At 37.9% G+C, this 22,179-nt stretch overlaps 1 protein-coding gene across 5 annotated transcripts in view; it reads left to right on the forward strand.

Annotated features, from left to right (window-relative positions):
• The first annotated feature begins 967 nt into the window (after nt 1-967).
• The window catches only part of afap1l2 (actin filament associated protein 1-like 2), a 55,064-nt gene continuing 33,852 nt past the window's right edge, over nt 968-22,179 (forward strand). For 3 of the 5 annotated variants that reach the window (XM_007574267.2, XM_016661895.1, XM_007574270.2), the window contains exons 1-2: nt 969-1,175; nt 18,284-18,412. In XM_007574267.2, coding sequence (XP_007574329.1) covers nt 1,160-1,175; nt 18,284-18,412 — 145 coding nt within the window. In that variant the 5' untranslated portion in view covers nt 969-1,159. Of the gene's footprint in view, nt 1,176-18,283; nt 18,413-22,179 lie in introns of all 5 variants that reach the window. The other 2 variants (XM_016661893.1, XM_016661894.1) reach the window with 1 other exon arrangement.

Consider the following 22,179-nt stretch of genomic DNA (forward strand, 5'->3'; position numbering starts at 1 on the left):
AGGGTGATGAATAACTTCACAAATTGGATGGAAACATTGTACTCTCAAACAGAAACGCTGGAGGAGAATGTCTGTAATCTTCAGCTCAAGTACCAAGCAGCAAAACAACGAACAAGACCTTTGTCAGACAGCAGTTTATAACTGCATATAATCTACATGAATCATGCAAATGGACAAGGTCAAATATGTTGAGTTGAGTCAGAGTCTCAAAAATGTCCAGGGCTTAAATTTGCCATCCATGGGAAGCAGTGTTTTGGTTAGTGGAAGGTGCAAACAACTGAGAAAAAGCACAGTGGTTGTTAGCCAAGGTCTTTGTTACAGCTTAACAAAACAACTTTTAAAAATCCTCCTAAGAGTATCCAGTCTTCCACCTTCTACAAATTTGTGTAGCTTTGTTGTAGACGTTTCTCGTGTTGTTTGTTATTGCTCCTACCTTTGAAAGCAAACCTACATATCATTCTAATTCAATCCATAACAAAATTGGCAGCTATGCATATATTTTTTTGTTGTTTTGTTGTCTTTTTTTGAGAAGTAGTCAGTAAAGAAGTGGTCTGTTGGCAGATATGTTGGCAAAGTTGCGAAATTAGAAACACTGCATGCCTTTTTTTATAGTCCCATGTGATTATTGTGCCTTTTGTGATGTCATTAATAATTACTGGCATTTGTCTTCATTGTGTTTTATTTAACAAAACCTTGTATCAGACAAGTCGTTAGGAAGCAATGTGCATATTTTTGTAAAAGCTTATTAATTGAAAAGTGCATCAGGCAGTGTTCTTTTTAAACTAGATTTTTAATGTTAAACGCTCTTTAACACATTTTTATCAATGAATGCAGTCGATCAAATTCTGGTAAAAACCTGAATGACTCCGACGAGGATCACCACAGTGAGTGAAACGACCGATCTTTTGTCTTTCTGTCTGGATGTTGCAGACTGGGTGGAGGAGGAGGCGCGGCTCAGAAAATGATTAGGAAGACGTTAGTGGGACGCGCTCTTCTGCGTCCCAACAGTCTGAGTGCAGTTCAGTCGGTCAGAGTTGCGCCTGAACAGCACCGGGAGGTTTCGGGTCCCATCTTCACTCAGAAACTTTCCGGATTGTTTTTATTTTGTTTTTCGTTGCATGTTAGGAGCAAAACGGGGGCGACGCGCGAAAGTTTCTGAATGGAGAAGCACAAAGGTAGGTGGCGGCTTTATGCGTTTGCATGTAAGCGTTGACTTGCTGGGTAAATTTGAGTCGAGTTGCGAACAAAGATTTCTCATCAACTCTGTGAAGAAGTGGTTGCACTGGACTCTCCGCGATTCTGGCTGTAGACTCACAAAAGCAACATGGCATTTCTTAATTTGAGTGCAGTCGTGTAAAACGATGCCGCAGTTGCATTTTGAAGCGTTTTCAGGTGATTGTATTTTAATGGACTTGTCTGCCAAGCTCCGTCCGTTTGACATCTGCCAACACCTGTCAGTCAAAGTACTCCACTTTATGGTAAGCAGTTTATGCAAATATTCCAAATCCCTATGAGATGGCCAATTTACCAACAGAAGGGACAACACTCCACTAGCCCAGGGGTGTCCAAACTGTGGCCCATGGACCATTTGTGGCTCGGGGAAATTATTTTCCCGAGCCACCTTAACCTTTACTGCGGCCAGTAAAGGTAATGAGTTGACCTGTCAGTACATAGGGTTGATGAGGAACGTAAAATGTTAAACATAACACAAAGTATTATACTTAATTTGTTAACTGAGTTTTTTTTACTTTCATTTTAATTTCACAGTAAATAGGACCACAATGTTTTTTTCTGATTTGAGTTGGCCCATTTTAATTGTTTTTGGTAAATATTGCAACTGTTTTGAAAGAGAGTGACCTAGATTCTGTTTTGTTGACCTGTATAGAAAATTATGACTCTGCAAAATTGTGGCAAATAGTTTTATTTCTTTTAAAATGGCATTCATTCAGGACTTCTTAAAAATATATATTTTAATCTACAATGATTTATGGGTCTATTTTCTCCAAGAATCAAATTATGTTGTTTCATTAAATTATTGTGATTCATTTTCTTTCCTGCAAAATTTAAAAAAAAATTATAATATAACAATTTTTGTACTTTATGCCCTTTCAACTTTGTGATTTTGGCCCATATGGCAGAAGGTTTCTTGCACTACTTCAATACGTTTCTGGACATGCTAAAACACTCTGACTAGTATGACATTTTTTACCAGTTAGTGACATTTTCATCCAACTAGTAGTGGTAAAAGTCCTCTTAGCAAGTCAGTTATTTGACACAAGACCTATTGGTTCGGGGCAATGTAATACCACATCATAAAAAGTTGCCCTAATTCACAGATTAGTTCACAACTGACATTCAAACATGTATTTTAAAGCTCTATTTGATGATGCGACAAAGGTAGTTGAACACTCTGCCTTACTCGTAAACTAATTACCATCATCTAGCTTTACTAGTTCACCAGTAAGACCAAAAATGTGTCAACGGGTGTCAAAACTACTGTGCATTTTATGGTGTTAGTTGTCAACTAGTTAGGTCAGTGGTGCCCAAAGTCGGTCCTGGAGGGCCGGCATCCTGCATGTTTTAGTTCTCTCTCTGGTAACAACCTCCTCAGCATGTCGGTGTTCTTCTTAGACCTTCTAATGAGACATCATTTGATCCAGGTGCGCTAAACCAGGGAGAGAACTAAAACATACAGGATGCCGGCCCTCCAGGACCGACTTTGGGCACCACTGAGTTAGGTTTTTATGTCAGATTAGTTGACTTGTGCACAAATGTAAGGACCAAGAGTGAACTCGGATCCAGAATTTGTATAAACCGGTAAACATGTTGGTGTTTACTGCCAGCTTGTTAACAAGTAGGCCATGGTCAACAATTACATTGGTCTAGTCATCAACTAGTGTGTCAAAAAGCCCACAGTTTGGGACTGGAGCAGCAATTTTGCTTCTACTACTTTAATTAAAATGAGAAGTAATCAAAAGTTAGTCAGTTAGTTTTCTTTAACTAGAACAGCTAAATATTAAACTGGTGTTTAAAAACTAGTAGAGAAGAAACCAGAAATAAAATGACTGTTGATGTCAAGGGTACTTAGTATTTATACAAATGGTTTGCCATACAGCTTCACATCAAACCTCTGTTTCCCTTGGAGTACATTATGCATCTCAGTGGGGTTTGCAAAATGGCTTATATTGTGGCCACAGATAAATTCCAAAAGCTCCAAGATCCATTCTCACAGCATTCCTTAAATTCCTGTGGCTATTTGTTCATTAAGGATAAGCAATGGAAATCTAATACTTCCCTATTAACAGTTGAGTTTGGACCAAATGACATTAGAGCCCTTAGTATGCTAGTGCATTTGTACATGTGTATACAGGAAAATATTTTGTTATGCTTTGCAGTAATTCAATAGGTTTAAAGTTAAAGGGATCCGTTATGGACCCCCTGCTTGTTCTGGTGCAGATGGGCAGCAGAAGCAACTTCCTCAAACCGGGAACAATAGCCACCAGTCAAACCGAGATGGGATCAGCAAAATTTGAAAGAAAACAGTCTTGCAGCCACATTCCTGTTCACCAGCTGACCAGATTGCTCAGTCTATTTACTCCCACACTCGCTCAGAGTAAATAGTTCATGTTGCAAGAACCCAAAGTCAGAGAGGCTTTGTGTATGTTTTCCTGTGAAGGCTTTTAATTGTCAACACAGGCTCGGTATTGGTCATTGATCTGCTGATCTAATGAGTGAGTAATATTTGCTTGGATGAAGAATTCAAGGTTCCTATGAAAAGTTATCAGATGGACTTGCTAAGCTAATGGATATTAACCTCATTTGTATGAGGCAAGTACCACTTCTGCATCATCTTTTTATTCTGTGATCTACGTGTTCTTTACGCCTTGCAAGTCAACTGAACATTGAAGTAAATCCACCAATATTACACCCCAGATCCACATCAACAAGTTGTAAAAACCCACAACCACTATAAACTATAAACTGTTGGAACTAATGTGGGATTGTGGAACAAGTGAGATGTAATAACATGAAGCAACTCAAAGGGAGCACCAGCAAAGCAAAACCATTGAACAATAATCAGTTGTTTTTCTGATCTGAGAAACCTGTTGGTCAATATAATCTGAGGCAGATGATAACATGTTGAAGATGACGCACAACAAGTTTTCTTGTTTTTAAGGGATTTAATGCTTTTAAATACTCTGAATGAGCTCACAGAGCTCACGTGCATCTCACACATCTTGCTCAAGTAATTGCTGCAACTTTTTAGCCACACCCTCTTGGTTTGTAACCCAAGCTGCACAATCAGAAACCAAATACAGACTGTGATCCCCATGGATTGATTTGAATAATATGAAAAAGCTAAGGCACGAATGGTGGGAACATCATGGCTCCGTTTTAATTTTCTTAAATTTAGTTATTTTTCTGTTTGCTGAATAATTGCTGTATAATAAAGTGGTACTTTCAATCATTCTTCCATTGTCAGTGAAGATTATCTCTGAATCACCACATGCTGTCGTCATCACATTTCATTAAAAGATGCACTATAAAAAAAAAAATCAAGGAGAGTTTGCCAGTTCGTGGTAGTTCTTGATGAGGGACTACGTTCAGTTCAAGTGATGGCACTTTAACACCGTAGTGTTTTTGGTCCTGTTTAAATGGACCAAACAAAACAAGCGACCTTACGCCTGCCTTAATAGCTGGGTCTTGTTTCACTTACAAGTAAACCCTGGTGTGGCTTACATAATGCTAATCAACTATCTAGTAAAACCAAGAAGGACAGTAAACCAAAGGGATAAACTATGATTTACAGACATGTTGACTTTTAAATCTTTACAAACTGTCACTTTGTGTCCGTGCAACCACAGCAGCAAGTAATGGTGTTTTTCTGAGCTGCTGCATCATCCCTTTCTAACGGAGCATCTTCCCTCGCTGCTTCTTGTTTCGTCGCCCCAACAAGCGGCTGCCGCGACCACATCCCATTGTTCTGTGGCTTAGTTTAACAGTTACCCAAATTAATAAAAAGTTTGAAAAAAAAAACAGGCTGGTAAAATCCTGATTTAATTTAAACACGTTAACTGACGAACTCTTCACTCATGTTATTTAATGACATTTTAAGATGACGTTTATATCCCCTAGTATTTGAAATATAACTTTTTGTGTTTGCTGTACTCGTATCACCTTAGATATTAAAATTGGTTGACTTAGTCATGATCAAAAAAAAAAGAAGAAGAATCTGTAATTAGGCAAGTACTTTTACACAGCACAGTGTTTCCGTTGCTAATTAGATTCCCAAAACAAGAACTGCAATATCTCAGTGCGCAAGTGTTTGGTTGACACATAGTAACAATTTAAAAAAACTAAAAAAAAACGGTCCTCTTCTCAGCGGATGTCATCACCTGAGAGCTAAAGGTTAGAAGGGAGCTTTAGCAGCACTCATTTACTGACAGCTGGGCCGTTTGTCTGTGACCACAGACTGACATTCAAATCTGGGTCGAATTGCATGTGTAGAACTGGAATGTAATTGATTGGCAGTCAGAGTGACGCTGGAAGTCCTGCACCTGCGAGTCCCAGGCTGCAGAGAAAGAACGGGTGTGTTTCAGCTGACGTAAGGAATGGACTGTACTTGTTTGGCAGCTATAAGCAGCAGCGGCACATTAAATCAGATGCTAAGAACTCCAGGAGGTTTGTAAAAGAGGTACAGTAAAGGGAAACCTGGGTGATCTCATGTAGGCTGGTGAGAAGGAAAGAACTGTTCAGTAGGTTTGATATGCTGTGTTTCTGGAACCTGATTCATGCAGCTGTTTCCTGATGCCGCTCGATTCCCATCCTTTTCACAGGGAACCAGATGAAATTAGTGAAAGCACCTGCAGTTTTGTTTGAACCAACTGACCTCTGTCATGACTCAGGTTTATTGTTGGTTTAGTGTTTTATTGTCCAATTACAGGCTTATCTGCTGACATTATAGCATGAGAGAACCTTCATATTAAAACAGACATTTAAAACAATAAACCATAAAACCTTAAACTTATGATTTTGCACATAAGAAAATCACATCATTGCTCTTGGTTATTTAGATTTGGATACCTGGACTTATTCAGAATAATTAACAGCTACTTATTTTAGTTTTTAGTTATATTTTCAATTGCATGCTACTAATACCGCCTTTTCCACTATTCTGCTCATAGTGCAACGAGGTTGTGGTTTAGTTGCTCTGCTCACATAGAGCTGAAGAAAACTTCAGTCATCCAGAAAGTTTTTTGGTAGCTTATTAAAATAACTTTAAACTGTATGAATGGTATAAAGATGAACTGATTTGGTCTCTGTTAGCTTCTGAAATTATATAAAGTACTTACCCCCTTAATATTTTACTATTTTTATTGCTTTAACAAATCGATCATGATCACAAAGTCTCTTTTTTTGACAGAAAAAAAACAACAGGACGTTTAAGTCAAGATTAAAAACTGATTTGTACAAAATGACAAAGAAAAACTACATAACAGAAAATAAGTGCTTGCATAAATATTCACTCTCCCTTTAAAGTGACTGACCTCATTCGTCAGAGGTCTAGCCAATTAATGTTAGTAGTCTCTCAATGGAGATCACCTGAGTGCAGTCACACCACTGTCTGGAAGGTTGATTCATGGTTAATCAGTATTTCTTGCTACAATTGCAGCATGAAGTCTGAAGAATACTCCAATCAAATCAAATCAAAGAAAAAGTTACTGAAGACTGGAGGAAAACGTTCTCAATAAAACATTTTGTACTTTCTTGTTCTAATAACTTTAGATTACATAATTGTGATGCCTCATATTTATCATCTACGGTATTGTATTGTATTGTATTGTATTGTGATTTAATTAAGTGACACCCAGAGTATTGCTTGGAACAAAGGAAGTTGTTTGATGGTTGGTTTAGGTTGAAGAGTGAAGCCCCCTGTAGCTTTACAAGATGGGTTGAGAAGCATTAGTATTTGAGGCTAAAAGTTTCCGCTATCTGCATTGCACAACGTAGCAAATCAGTTATTTGCATGCATGAATGCAGCTGCAGTAAAACAAGGGCTATCATGCTGCGCTTCTAGAAGAGAAAATGCTTATCAGATATGATGCTAACCTATTGCCTGTCAGTGTCATGCCAGATTTCTCCTGATGGTGTTTCACTATTGTGAGACATGTTTTTGGTTTCACATCAGTCTAGGTTTTATGCTGTGATGTGGGCGGCTGGGGTCTGTTATGACTTGGACAACAATGCCATAGTTCACTTTAAATCAGGGGTGTCAAACTCTGTTTCATTTTGGGCCATGTCAAAAATCTGAACGATCTTAAAGGGCCGGTTGTGCCAGAATGTGTTGATAAAACCCATTAAGCTGTTGAAATATTAATAAATAGCTGTGATTGGACTTTGTGATTTGTGTGTGTGTGTGGGGGGGGGTTGTAATCAAAATCACAGATCTTGTGGTGCTAATTTAGAAATATTTGTAAGGAACTTTTATGATATTTGCTCTAATGTTTGATGTTAAATGTGACTTTTTATTACTCGACGTGTTGATCACAGACTGTAACAGTCAATTAAACTCAATGCTTGTGACCAACTTTGAGAAAATTTTGTAATAAAATCAGAAAAATGTGGGGATTTGTTGATTTTGTGCGATTTTTACGTATTTCTAGAAAAAATAGAGGGACTTACTGATGTAATTTGAAGTCTAGAGGGCCACACAAAAAGCTACGGCGGGCAAGATTTGGCCCCCGGGCCTTGAGTTTGACACACTTATAACAATATTTAATCCTCAAATAGCCAGAATCACACTGGTCACATAATTTACAGTCCTGTACCGTAAGGTCATGGATTATTATGGCCATCAAAATCTGTGATCAGTGTAATCCTGGCTATTTGAGGGTTAGATATTGTTATAAGTGTGATATGACTGTAATGAAGAGGTGGCAGAAACATTAAAAATCGTGTTAAAAACTACCAGAGCACTTAGAATCATTTCTTAATCGTTTAATGATTTATTAAACGGCCACATATGGTTTACAAATTTTAATGACAGCACATAGGCATTCAATGCAATGGTCAGTCAAACAGTTTAGAGTCAAATACAAAGTAAAACATATTTTCTCCATCAGTCCAATAGTAAGAAAGAAGCTTGTGAAGTTTTAAATCCCAGCTGTATCAGTATTTACACAGTTTACGTAAATATTCTTCTTCTCGCTGATCTTCAAGACGTACCTGCACTCTATCGCCCTCTGCAGTCACAGAAAATGATGGGTCACAGATTTTGATGCAACACCGGCACGGACTTTACTGTGGCACTACGTCTAAGCTGGTGGTGACTTAATAACAAATGTCTCAAGGTGTTTTCCAAGGTAAACAATCTTAACTTTTTTCTTTTTAGACTCATTATTGCGTGTTTAGCTCAACTTTTTACAAACCAAGTTGCCTTGTTTTACTAGAGAAAAAGTGACTGTCCATTTCTGCTGCCTATTCAGAGTCACTGGGTACACCTTAGACTGGTTTTCAGTCTGATAGAGTCAACACAACAAAACAGAAGAATTAACCATGCACACACTTAAACAGTTGATTAATAATTTTTTTCATGTCAACATGAATGTTTTTGGCTGGTATAACAGGAGAAGATCAGATGTTCAACCATATCTTCAAACCAGAGGAGATCTCTTCTCTACAATTCTTGAAAAATTGATGAGAGCAGCAAACTCCTGCTGTCAAAGATGTCAAATTATATTCTACAGTTTTGGGATTTAGACTAAGCAAGCTATACCTTTTTTTAAGAATTCTTGATAATATATTCTATCAGAATGTGTTGAGGGATGTATGGTAGCGTAGGACGTACTGTTTTTGGTCTTCAAGTTCTTATTTATTCCAAGTATTCTGGCTTACAGACACAGCCTAAACTCCCTCTTAATGTTTACTGGAGACTTTACCTTGACCTTGGAGGTGAATGCTTGGTAATATGGCATTTGATTGCTTTGTTGGACTGTGATAGAATAGGGTGTACCCTGGGAAAGCCCATTGGCTGCTATTCGGGTCCAGTAACCCTGGGAAAATAACAAGACAAAGTTCCAATTCAAAATGAGTGGATGACCAGTGTAAACTCCAGAAGATAGGACCAAGGTTAGAGCAGTCCTAAGGGGATGCTATTCAGAAACCACAGGGAATTTGGTTGAAAAAAGTGTAATTCAGCGCAGCACGACAACAGAACAGAGTCGGTGGGTCCAGCGGCTTCAACCCGCCATAAACTCAGCAGAGGTAGGCTTAGATGTAGACCGTCATGGCTGAGAATGAGGTCCTCTGGTTCACTTGTATGTGTGTCATGGGATGAACTTGCCAACGGGGAGCGAGTTGAGCGTGGGTAATGCAGGAAGCCAAACTGGGCTGTAAAAATGATGAAAAGAAAGACAGCCCTCCTGCTTTATGGGAATGGGGTGCTCTGTGTGAGCTTGGCTCTTTTTGGCCTCGGGGTCTCCTCACTCTCGCTTGTTTTCGACACATCAAACGTGCCTTTGATTACTGGAAACAGTAGCTCCAAACTGGACATGTATTGTGTTTTCCTCTCAGCAGGTTCTCCTTTGACGAGAACGCTGCTCAGAGCAGGGTCTTACTCGTAATCACGTACATATGTACCTTTACTGACTCGTTCGCTTCCTGCTATCCCTCTAGTTACTTTTCTGCGGGGTGTTATCTGATTAGGAAGTTTTTCTTCTGTGGCTAGTTTCAATTTGTCTGCTTGCAGTCTGTAATTTTGTTTTTAAACCAACTGCCGTGGAGGTTTTTTAGGCTTCCCCTTTTGTTAAATCTGAAACTGCCCATCTAGGTGCAGTGCGTCCTAATTTAAAGGTAGCTGATGTTTTCGTTCCTGCACACTCATGTAACATGTGCGTGCTTGAGGCTGCAACATTTTGAAAGACGTTTGGAAAAGATGTTGATGGAAGGATGCAGACAGGGTGGCGGATTAGGAAGGAGATTTGGAACCACACTGAGCCTCCCCCACCTCATGACCCGAGGCTGACAGATTTTTCATTTCTGTCACTTTGACAGCAAAGAAATTGAGTGGAAGGAAGAAAGAGACTTGTTTGCAGCAAAGTTACTGCCACAAGGTGTTCATCAGTTTCTAACAATATAGAGTGATGCAATAACTTCTTGAGGTAGCACGAAGATCTCTAAGCATTTAAAAAGTTGTTGCGTAAAAAACTTAGATAAATTAGTTCATAATTTACTTTTAAGTTAATCAGGTTGTCAAAGAACTATGACGAATTGATTTTTGTTTGGTGCGTGTGTAAATATGACACAAAGATCTGTGTTTCTGTTAGCTTTTTTTATTTTAAAAGATAAGGCAACATGCAGTTCTAGGAAAGGAGAAGTGTGTTGAATCAGGAAATGGTAGCTAGTAGAAAATAACTGGATACAAATTTACTCACCTCCATTTTCAGAGCAGTAATTTAATAATAATCATTCTGATAAGGCATATGCAAAGATCCATGTCAGTACCCCCTGGAGGACAGTAAAACTGTTTTACACTGTTTTCTACCTCGCTGTGTACGCTGCCATATTGTGTTATTTGGGTGTAAAACATAAAACAAACAAGAGGGTTTTGTAGGACATCAATTTCCATTCATGTTTGAAGTTAGTGTGCTACTTCTGCTGTACTCCTCTTCTGGAACTGCATGGACTATATTGGGATCAAGGGTGTGGAATTCACTGTGTTAAATTTCGTCAGGAGAGGTTACAATACGTTTACTGTGTTGACACTATATTTATTTATTTCCATATTGAATTCCATATTAAAGATATCCTACCATCTGGCAACTTAATCTCAATACTGCTGCTGTGCACATGTTACAAAATCTTTTGAGTGTTCAAAGAATCACACATCTGGATCTGGAGCCATATGGGGTTTCCCAAATTGTTTAGAGGCACAGTAGTTTGAGTGTACATTAGGCCTCTGAAATCAAAGAAAGTTGTAATCAATACTGATAATAAGCAAATCCAATGCTGGTAATCTGAGAAATCCCAAAAATGGCTAACTAAAAGTGATATTTAATACATTGCTTATATGTAACTAGTTTCAACTGCATTTTAAATTAAACTGCAAAATTGTAAAGTATCAGGTCATCTTTCACCTAACACTCTGAAAGTGTCAGGAAGCTTAAAAAATAAGTAAAAATAGGTCATTGTTTAAAACCTCAACTCGATAAGTGTAAGTATTACAGGCTGATTTGAGCAAACAGGCAAGATGTGTTTTGCAATTTTGACCTCAGGAATCACAGTTGTCATCTTCCAACGAGTTGATTACCACTGCGGTCTAATTTTCACATTAAAGAGGACAGTTTTTAAGCCTTTTCTTTGATCTTTCATTAGCCAAACAAACACTGTTTGGTCCTCCATTATCATATTTTTTTTTTATTAATAGCAGAAATATCTCAACCAGAAGGACCGAATTAAGCTTGGTTTTTACAATTTCAAAAAAATAAGCCGGAAAATAAAAATATTAGCTATTCAAATTAAACATATAATTTATTTTTAGACGTTTTTTTACACTTTGAGTTGTAAAAAACTGTGTAATGTCTTCTGTTACTACCTGTGAGTCTTAGTTCAACTCAGATCTAAAGCTGGAACAGAGGAAGTCTAAACAAAACAAATATGAAAAAGATGGTGGCAGACTCCACAACTGATAGCCATCATTTTATTTACAGGCGGTTTCTTCAGCATTTGGAGCTGCGGTTTCAAAACGAATTTGAAAGGGAAACCATGTTCTTTTTTTGACCAATTCAACCATAGCCCAGATATTTTGAAAACTGATAAAAATATTTCTAATGTTCAACGTTGGCTAGTTAATTAAAGAAAGCTGAGTGAGATGGGTGTCTGTGGCTGCAGCAGTAAACACTCATGACATTTGCGTGACGGAGCATGAACTCTGCCTGCTGACAAAGTGTGATTCTTCTTGCATATATATGTAAACCAAGTTACTTGCACAAACCTTTGACAAGAGTTTATTCAAAGGGGAATTTCCGATGTGGTCAATACGGCTTTGCTATAAACATAACCTTAAAAATACATTTATGAATTCTCTAGTTATCTCAACGTGTTATTAAAACATATGATGTCTTATTTTTATTTTATAAACATTCCATGGAATATTCTTGCTAAAACAGAGGTGCTTCTCAATAAATTACAACATCATCATTTTACTAACTTAGGTAACACTTTATTTGAAGGGGGGTGAATAAGACTGGCATGACACTGTCTTAAACATGACATAACACCTGTCATGAACATGAATAAGCCTTCATGAATATTTATGACTGTTGTCATAAAGCGTCATTCGGTTAATTATGACACTTTTAATACAAAGTTGACATTATTCAAAATGTCTTTGTTATGACAACTTGACATTAACCAATAAATTATTACTGTTTAAACTTTACCTTTAATAACATAAAGTTACCTCAATCAGTAATACTTTTATAACAAATTTATATCAGTAATGATTCTTGTATACAACATGCTGTCAAAAGCATGCAGGTTCAAGCGGTTGCTACTCAATCACAAAAATGAACACAGTTGTCATGATGATAGTCTTCTGTAACATGGCATAAAATGTCTGTTTATAATATTGGTATTACTTAATGTTATAAATTATCTGATAACAATAAATTTTCATTTTATTTTATTTATTAACAATAAGGCTTAATCACAACAAATAGAAGGAAGAATAAGTTTAATAGATTATAATATAATTCTAATGCACATAAATACTCTACTCCTGTATTTGTTGCATGCATATATTCTGTTCAGCATGATGTTTTGAAGGCTTTTGCGATGATGAACTGACTCCAGTTAATTAATTTAAGTAAATGAAATTAATGAAATTTGAAATTAGAAGTTAATTTCTCATCTAATTAGCTTAATGTCTCCCATATTGTTTCAGTTTCTTCCTTGTTATGGTTAATCAGTTAAGGTAAATTGATAAAGCAAAGAAAAAAAGACTGTAAAAAATATTTTACAACATTTTATGTGATGGTAAAGTGTTTCACTTTGTTCTAGAAAAATATTGTCTTCTCATAAGTGAGGCTTCTTTTTTTTTGCAATGCTAAAATTTTACAAAAAAAAACAAGTTGGTCTGATATTAGTCTGGAAACAAAACACTGACCTGTAATGTCAGTAGCAGCTCTTATCTTTTACTCTATATTTTGCTTTGCATGTCCACGTCTTTAATGCAGTTCCTTCAGTACCGACAACAGCCTTTTCCTGTCATCTATCTGATTCCAGATTTATTTCATGTTCAGATTTCTATGGCAATGAGATCAAAATGCAGAATATTTAATGCAGTTTGTGTCTTTTCAACACCTGAATCATTCACAAACACAAATTACTGCAAACATCTTCAAATTCATCCATTTCCTACTTTACTAGTACTCTGAAGTTGACGATGTTTTTTTATTTATGTTGTATAGATTAAAAAAAGTTGTTTAGCTGCAAATATGTGCTGTAAAACTGCTCTGTTTTTGTTGTTTTCCTCATGCGTACTGAAGCAGAAGCTTCTTCAGTCCGAGTTAGTCCAAACTTCACTAGCATCCAATCATTTTGATGTGAAGTTTGGTCACTGTTGGTTGCAATTCTCCTTCTTGTTACCACTTCCCATTAAGATGAAGTTACACCTCAGTTGACGGCAGTTAGAAGGTGATTTGATGCATTTGACTCTGTTGGTTTCACATCTTATTTTAACAACATCATAAATTAATTTAGCTGGTCCTAGCTGTTATTCTTGTGGAAAAACACAAAGTTTAGATTGGCAGATTTTATTAATTCTGTATTAATTATTATCTTAGAACTAAAACCAGGATCAAAGGGACATAAACAGCTTGCCATACAGCAGCAGAACTGAGGTGCTTGCAAAATAAACCCCAGGTAAAAGGGTAGTTGGTCAGAAGAGGGCTTCTATAAGAATGGAAACTGAAAAAGAAAATTGTTTCGCAGTTGCATTGAAGTCAGTCTGCTTCCGTTTTAAAGTAATTTCTGGTGCTAACATTAAGAAAAGGCAGGTTTTTTTGGACTCGATAGTATGATTTCTTTTAGTTTATCCACAAACCGTGTTGAATGTTTCATTTTTGAACAGCCTACTGTGACTGTGAGTCATGGGATTTGTGAAAAGAAACTGCCCTGTCACTTTTTGTGGGGTAAGTAGGGAGTAGCTGCAAAAATGAGTTCACTGATAAAGAAAATGCATGGAAAGTGCAAACAGAACCTTTCATGAAAGTGTTTTTAAGTCGACTTCAGCATTCAGCTGCAAAGAAAGGAACACAAGCTTATTTGCAACTATTTCCAACATCTGCACCACATCCCAAAATATGACTGTGATTCACAGAGTCGAGGAAGTGTCCCAAACAGACCTCAACCAGCTGCTACAGGCTGGAAATCTTACATCTCAGCTGCTTCTCTTGCATCATCGAGTTGAAGCCGTTGTTATGGAATTACATTATTTTATTTGACTCTCTTCCCATTCATTTCTTGGTACCAACACAGGGAAATATGTGGTAATGAAAAGTGTGGGCTTGAGAAGAGGGAAGATTGTGAGAGATGATGTACGGATAAGAGAAAAACTGCAAAATGATCCCAGTTTCTGTTGGTAATTACAAAAATAAGAAAAGCCAAATGATGAAAAATTATTTGAGATCAATTCTACTGTCTCTATTATCCGTTTCTTTGCTGAAATGTTGTTCTATCCACTTACGTTGTATCTTTTTATGGCACTTCCTGCATTTGTGAGACAGTCTAACAGGACTCTATTATGGATATATTTACCCCAGATAAGTTTGTTTATTTAAGCTTTGAAAAGAATGTCTGTGATCCTATTTGGTATGGAAGCTGCCTTTCCAAAATCAGAGGCCTTGTCTGCTTCATTTGATTTAAAACCTGAAGCCTCTCAGAACTGGAAACTCAGCTAACGTCCTTACAAGACATCCTTGTTCAGCTGATGGTTAAATTAAAGGAATGATGGGAAAAACTCGAGTCTAATTCCTGAGCTATTTTTGAACTAAAGGTCATCTTTGAGAAGAACATTTTCACATAGATAATTGGTTTTACTTCTATTTTTGTGTGCAGCTTTAAACACACATCCTCATTAGCCACATGTTTTAATTGCTTAACACAAATGACGTGCAAACAACACGTGTTGTTGCTGAGAAGCGATTAGGTGTAAGGAAATCTAACTGCAATGATGACATTAATACGATGTGATCAATTATTGTTGGCATGAGGATAAAGAGGATTGTCTTTTTCGTTTAAGGTTGCAGCGTGATTGAAGTAATGAGTCTCAGTAAATAGACTTGGCTAATATAGCACAAAACATTTAATATACAGTCAGGGGTTAAATGTGTTCAATAATTCTAAAAGCTCTGATTCTGATTTGACGTTTTGCTAAACTTACCTAAAAATGAAGCCATTGAATACTGAATACTTTAAAAATAAATCCTGAATTTAGACAAAATTGAATTGATTTTGTAAAACTGCAAGCTCATCACCAGCACAGTAGAAATATGTGTGACAAAAGTAAACATATCATGGTCACGCGGAACAAAGCAAATCAGGAAGTCCAACCGCAGCAACGTGGAAGAGAAATTCTGCTTTGACAACCCGTGCAGTCGCTAAGATATAAATAAACGTGTGATTTAACTCATCGTTAACACGAGTTTGGTATTTAATTCCCACAATGCATTTGGTGCAGCGGCTCAACCTCCCTGCAGAGAGACCTCCATCTCTCTAAAGCAGGGGTGTCGAACTCCAGTCCTCAAGGGCCACTGTCCTGCAGTTTTTAGATGTGCCACAGGTACAAAACACTAGAATGAAATGGCTTAATTACCTCCTCCTTGTGTAGATCAGTTCTCCAGAGCCTTGCAAATGACCTAATTATTCTATTCAGGTGTGGTGCAGCAGAGACACATCTAAAAGTTGCAGGACAGCGGCCCTTGAGGACAGGAGTCTGACACCTGTGCTCTAAAGGTCTCTCTGGTTCCCTCCGGCCTCCCTGCAGGGGTGAACCGTTTGTGCTGCGAGGCTGCGGTCACTCGCTGCATGTGCGTCAGGCATCTGGCCAAACCGAGGCCCATAGAAGACGGGCGGGCTGCAGACCTCCCTGTCCTGTCAGCTGACTCCGTTTCCCAGGGTCCTCGGATGCAAAAGGCCATCTGAGTCAATCTCTGCAAACACACAAGGAGGAGAGACTGGAAAAATGTTTAGATTCATGTCCGGTGGCCAAACGCTAACTGGAAAAGAGTTAGAATCGCACATACAGACTTTTGTAATCATGTTTCCAACACAGTAATCTGTTTTAAAAACATTTGTGTGCATAAATAAATTGTTTTCCATGCTTTCTTGAACCTTGTTTCTGGTAGCCTCAAGAATTGTCTTGTCATCTCCAAGAGCCAAAATCTTGCTGAGATCTGATGCCTTATTCTTCAAAATATTCCTTCTTGTACTTGTTTAGGAAGGAGAGGAGAGTTCATGAACGTACCCCAACCCCCTCTAGGCTTGGTGATTAGTCTGAGCCGGAAGAAGCCACTAAAATGAGATATTTGACTGTTTTAACAGAGTTCAAAGAGGCAGGAACAGCTTCCAGTCCTTGTAAAAGTTTCTTGCTTCATATAAGGTGAAAAGTTAAACTCTTGCAGTGGAGAAGTTGAGCTGTATTTTCAATTTCTGGTTGAGTAAGGTTATTTAGTAGAATCTCTACTAGTGAAATATCACACTTTTGTGCTGCAACTTCAGACTATAAAAAATTGGATCAAAATCTTTTGCCACATTTGCTTCAAAATATAAACTGCATCCTCATAAAACTGTAGTGCTGACAAAAAGCTCACACTTTTAGCTGACTTATCAAGCCGTCTTTAGTTCACTCACGCCTTCAGTTTTAGAGAATGTAATTTAATGTAAATAAAGCTCATCTGTTCTCTCTGTTCCAGACATTTGCTCATTTTCATCCTTTATTAAAAGCTGAAATTTGTGCAAAATTTTCATGAGAATATGCAGAGTCAGCACGGCTTCCAGAGTATGTGGGAGCCTTAAGACCACAGTGGATACTTTGTATTTGTAGGGCTTATAAATACTTGAGAAACCCTCTAAAAAGCCTACAATTGCTTATTTTATTAGTTCAAAGTCCAAATATAGCTTAATATTCATTAACACGGAGAGTGGAAATGATCTTGGCACTGCTGCAGAAACTAATGTCATAATAATGGTCGTCCAGTTCTGCTCTCTTAGCGCTAAACCCAATCAGTGCCAAGACAAATAAGTGGCGCTCCTGGATTGGCTTTGTTGCCCAATAATATGTCAAGTGGCATTGCACCTGGAGAATGTGAGTGGTCATCTGAAGAGGATTGTGGACAAGATATGTCTTCACAATCTGATGTATTTGGAAAGAGGGTTTCAAAGTAAACAGGGCAATATCCATGTGTGGGATGTTAATATGCTAGAGATTAGTTTAGGCAACCTGGTTTCGCCCAAAGAGATTTCTATTTGTTTTTCTCAGCTAAAGTGTGCAGGATATATTTCAGTATTCCTTATTTTTGGTGTATTTTACTCCATTCCAAAAATCCAGCATCTTTGCAGGGGTTAACTTAACATTTTGAATATTAAATCACTGCATTCCTTCTTACAAATACCTAAAAGTCCTTTTCCTTCAGTAAAACTTCTCCTCTGTTGCGTCTCTTGTCTTGCTGAGGAAGTCCTCTCGCACTGAGGCCCACTGAAGCGAGGGGGCTTATTCATGAAGCCAAGAGACAGTGAGGGGAAATACAAAGAACTCCCTACACACAGCTGGTGAGGGCAGCGAGCTCAGCGCTGACCCCTAAAGGATGTGTGTGGGCTTCACCCAGGCAGGCGTAGGCTCCTCCCCCTCTCTGAACTTGACCTTTTACTGGAGTCCCCTAAACAAGCACGAAACAGACTTTCACTGTCGATGGAGAGAAACGATCAATGGCTGCCAGAAGAAAACCTCAGAAGAGTTTCTCCCATGTAAAACTCTGGCACGAAACATAAGCAACAAAAATTATCTGTTTTTTAAGTGAAATATTCTTTAAATGATTGTCAGAAAATGTATGCGTTTCCTCATTGCGTTTCTTTTTCTTATGTAATGGGGAAACTGTGATGGACGTGTCCTTAAATCACTGATGCAGGACCAAACATTCCCATGCCAGTCGATGTGCAGTAAGGTTTAAAGGCGTTTTTGTTTTGCTGTCAATCTGAATTCCTGCTGTCTGTCTGGGCTTTCCAGTGCTGGACCAGCTCCTGATGGAGCTTCACCGCTTCCTGCTCATTCTGGACAGGGAGACTCTGAGCGGGAACGCCACCGTCCAGAAGGGACTGCTGTCGGATCTCCTGCTGTCCTACAGAACCTCGAGTGGTAAGTTGAAAAGATATTAGAGACTGTACTTTTCAAACATGTTTATTCATTAATAATAGCAAAAAAACAGAGTTTTAAATAGTCCTGATAAGTGAAACATCAGTTAATGGCTTTAATTCAGACTTTAAAAAGTAAAAAACAAAAGAACAATCTATTTCAAGATCTATTTACTCGCATCTAAAAATCCCCACCGTATTGCTTATAGATGCAGGAAACTTCTAAAACGCTGTCAGACTTTATCAGTTTTCATACATTTTGGGCCAAATAAAGACAGAAGAGAAAGGTTTTAAAAAAAAAAAAAAAAAGCCTCATCTGTTGTACCACCAGAGTTGGAAAAAAAGAAGCCTATATTGGAAGCAAAAATATTTAGAGGAAAGGAAACTTGGCCTACCAAAACAAAAAGTTATCTATTTGAGTCAACTAAGTGCAAAATCTTTGTGTTCACTAAATAGCAGTTTAGTGTTATATAGATGCTTTTAGCATTTCTTTTTAAATAAAGGTGATGACAACTAATGTCGTTTTTCCTGAAGATTAAGTCAAAAATTCATCAGTATGAACAGTTTGAGAAAGCAAGGTGAACAGAAGATTACGAAATATGTGGTCCAAGAATATTGCCCTGAGGAATCCCACATCTGGTCTTATTTATATTTGCCAAATGAGATTTGGCAAAGTAATGTTTTAACTAATTCAGATTGGTGCAGATTTTTAGTTATAAATCCAGTTTACGTGGTCTTGGTTGCTAACACTAGCAGTTAACAGCTAACAGACCAAGAATAAAAACTGACAAACTGTTTGCTTGTTAAGATTTTCTGAGCTTACAGATGCATCTCAATATAACAGAATATTATTGAAAAGTTAATTTATTACAGTAAAGTAACTCAATATCTTTATCTTTATCAAACTTTTATCTCTGTATTTCTGCAGCTGATGAAAACATGACATTTAATTTCTAAGGACACTACAGAATTAAATCAGAGCATAATGTAATTATTTTTCTGGTTAATACAGTCACAAATAATTGTGTCATCGTTGTTCTTTTGAGCTAATAAACAATGATGTCCAGATTCTTTTCAAATGCCCAGAGTCAAAAAATAGATGTACATGGGACTAATCCCCACTTTGTGGTAGGAGAATGTAGCAGTAGTATTTGCCTTTTTTCTGCTTTTGCTATCAAAATCACTAACAGTTTCTTTCTCTTTTATTACAACTATCACTATTACAATTCTTCCTAAATAAATGCCAAGCATGTTGATGTAGATTTCTTACTCACTGGGTTTGAAACTCGGCATGAAAACGGTGGAGCTACTGGTGGGTAAATGTGATTTATGCTGCAGTTATTTACTGTGCTTCAAAAGGAATTGGATGTAAAATAAATCAAATTTCTTATTGGTGTTTTTGTTTTAAGGAGTCGTTTCTCTCAGTTTCTCTCCCCACAGTCGAACTTAGCTCTGCATCGTTCTCAGAGACTTGCCCTCTAACAATCACACAAGCAGTCATGATTTTCCATGTTCAGGTCTTGGACTCCTCTCTCCGTACTTCCTCTTCTGGCTCCAGGCTGTATCATTTTTCCAAAGCTGCATTTATCCTCTGGGGGATGCTCACTTCCTTTGCAAAGGAGCTTATAAATAGCCTTTCAACTCTGTTCCCTTTAAAAATCTGTTTTCACTGTACAGGCAAAACATCGTTTTATTCCGCTGCTGTTTGGTTTCACCTCATGGTATCAGTTTCAAAGGAGACGCTTCATGAGAGTTTCACCCCAAGGTTGGAGTTTTGTTTTATTTCCTCTCAGGGTAAAATCTTACTCAGCTCAAATATGTAGTTCAACCAAACAGCTTTCCTCAACAACTGGGCTGCAGCTTCGCGATCAGTTCCCAGAACACGTTATAATAACCAGCTTTGCTCCACTGTGCTGCAACCTCAAGGTTTGTTGTTGAAGACAGAACATTTACTCTGGCCGTTTATGTGGTGAAGTTACGAGGGTTTTATAGTTCCTCCACCATCTACATATTTCTTTGCTGCAAAGTTTCATCATCTAAACCACTATTAGAGTGCACATACAGGTCAAGTTAACCCTTTGCTGCAGATATTCCAGCAATGATTAAAAACATGATTATTTTACCGTGTATTAATTAAAAACGGCTATTATAAACCTTTAACATTTTTGCATTAAACTAAACCTTAAATAGAGGCTCAATGAGAGCAAGATTAGTGGAAACCTTTTATGGATCTGGTTTATCTGGTTTTGAGCTTTTCAGAACATCACGGCATCCATGTACAACATCGTGACAAACTCGAGGCCCGCAGACCAATCCGACCTATAATAGCTGTTCTTGTGGCCCTCTAGACTCTCAAGGGCTTCAGAAATAGAACTTCAAAATGACAGTTGTGTGCTTAAATATTATTTTATCAGTCAAACCAAATCAGTTTATATTTGCATGTGTCAAACTACATCAAATACAGAGAAAGCTTTAATATTTTAACAGTTTGCTAGTAGGTAGTTTTATTAATACATTTTCACAGACATTCATGATCTTGATATGGCTCAAATAAAAATGGCTGACTGCTTTATGCTACTGAAATTATTCTGTTGTGATTATTAAAGTAAAGTTTGTGTAAACACTCTCGCTGACAAAAAGTATTTAATCACCAACAAGATTTTGTACGCATCCTCTACTACACATGTGTCAAACTCAAGGCCCGCGGGCCACATGTGGCCCGCCATGTCATTTTATGTGCCCCCCCAGCGTTTTATAGGCTGATGATTGACTTAAAATTGGTTTTGAACACTAATTGATTACAAACTACATCTCCCATAATGCATTCCGATTGTTGCCAGCCAACATTACGGCTTCTCGCCACTAGAGAGCAGCAGAGTCACCTCAAGCTGCTTATTGATTTTCCCAGCGAATAAAACTGAGACATCGACAAGCTAACATCAAACCGTCCAAGAAAAGAAAAATGGATTTACAAGTAAGACTGTGAATGAAGATGTGTGTGAGTTGGTGTCAGGGCGGCAGGTCCCGCTAGATGTTATCTTGACCGACAACATAAAAAAAAATCGGTCCTGTACTATTTTTATCCGTGAAATTACAATCATATTAACATCGGCTATTTAGCCGCGGTTTAGTTAATATTCACCGTGAATCAGGATCCCATCACAAATTAAGCAGATAAATGTATCTACATTTTTCTCGTAGTGACAAAAACCACTGACTGAGGCCCCAATAACTTTTAATAAATTAAATTAAGCAACTTCACTTAAATTAGCATCACTTCCCCCGCTGGGGTCTGAACGCACTTCCTCCTGGTTCCCATCTGCAGAAAAATCTGCGCTAATTCATCAGTCAGTTGGATCTGTCTGATCCAAACAGATCAACTGAACTCTGAGTGTTTTACCCTGCGTGGTCCGGTGTGAGCTTTTACCAGGATTTTTATTTATTTGTTTATTTTTGCGTGGTTTCGCTTCTCCGAAACGGACAGATGTTACGTCTGCAGCTCCTCCAGAGCGCCGCTCTCCTGGGTAACGTGAACCCAGAAGGCTCCATTTGTTAAATCCGCTGGATGAGTTTCTCCCAGCGGTTTCTAAGTCTTCACAGTAGCGGAGCCGCGTCCGCAGTGGTTGAGCAGCGGACTGCGCAGGTTACAGTCTAATTCCCTTCTGCGTCGTCATTTATTTCTCAAGATAAACTACCGGCTCCTCAAATGGATTAACACAACGTTTGCATTGTCCTTAGTTTTCTCTGGTCTGTAATGGAGACTTGAATTTA

The sequence above is a fragment of the Poecilia formosa genome, unplaced genomic scaffold (genome assembly GCF_000485575.1).
Source record: "Poecilia formosa unplaced genomic scaffold, Poecilia_formosa-5.1.2 Scaffold348, whole genome shotgun sequence".
NCBI lineage: Eukaryota > Metazoa > Chordata > Actinopteri > Cyprinodontiformes > Poeciliidae > Poecilia > Poecilia formosa.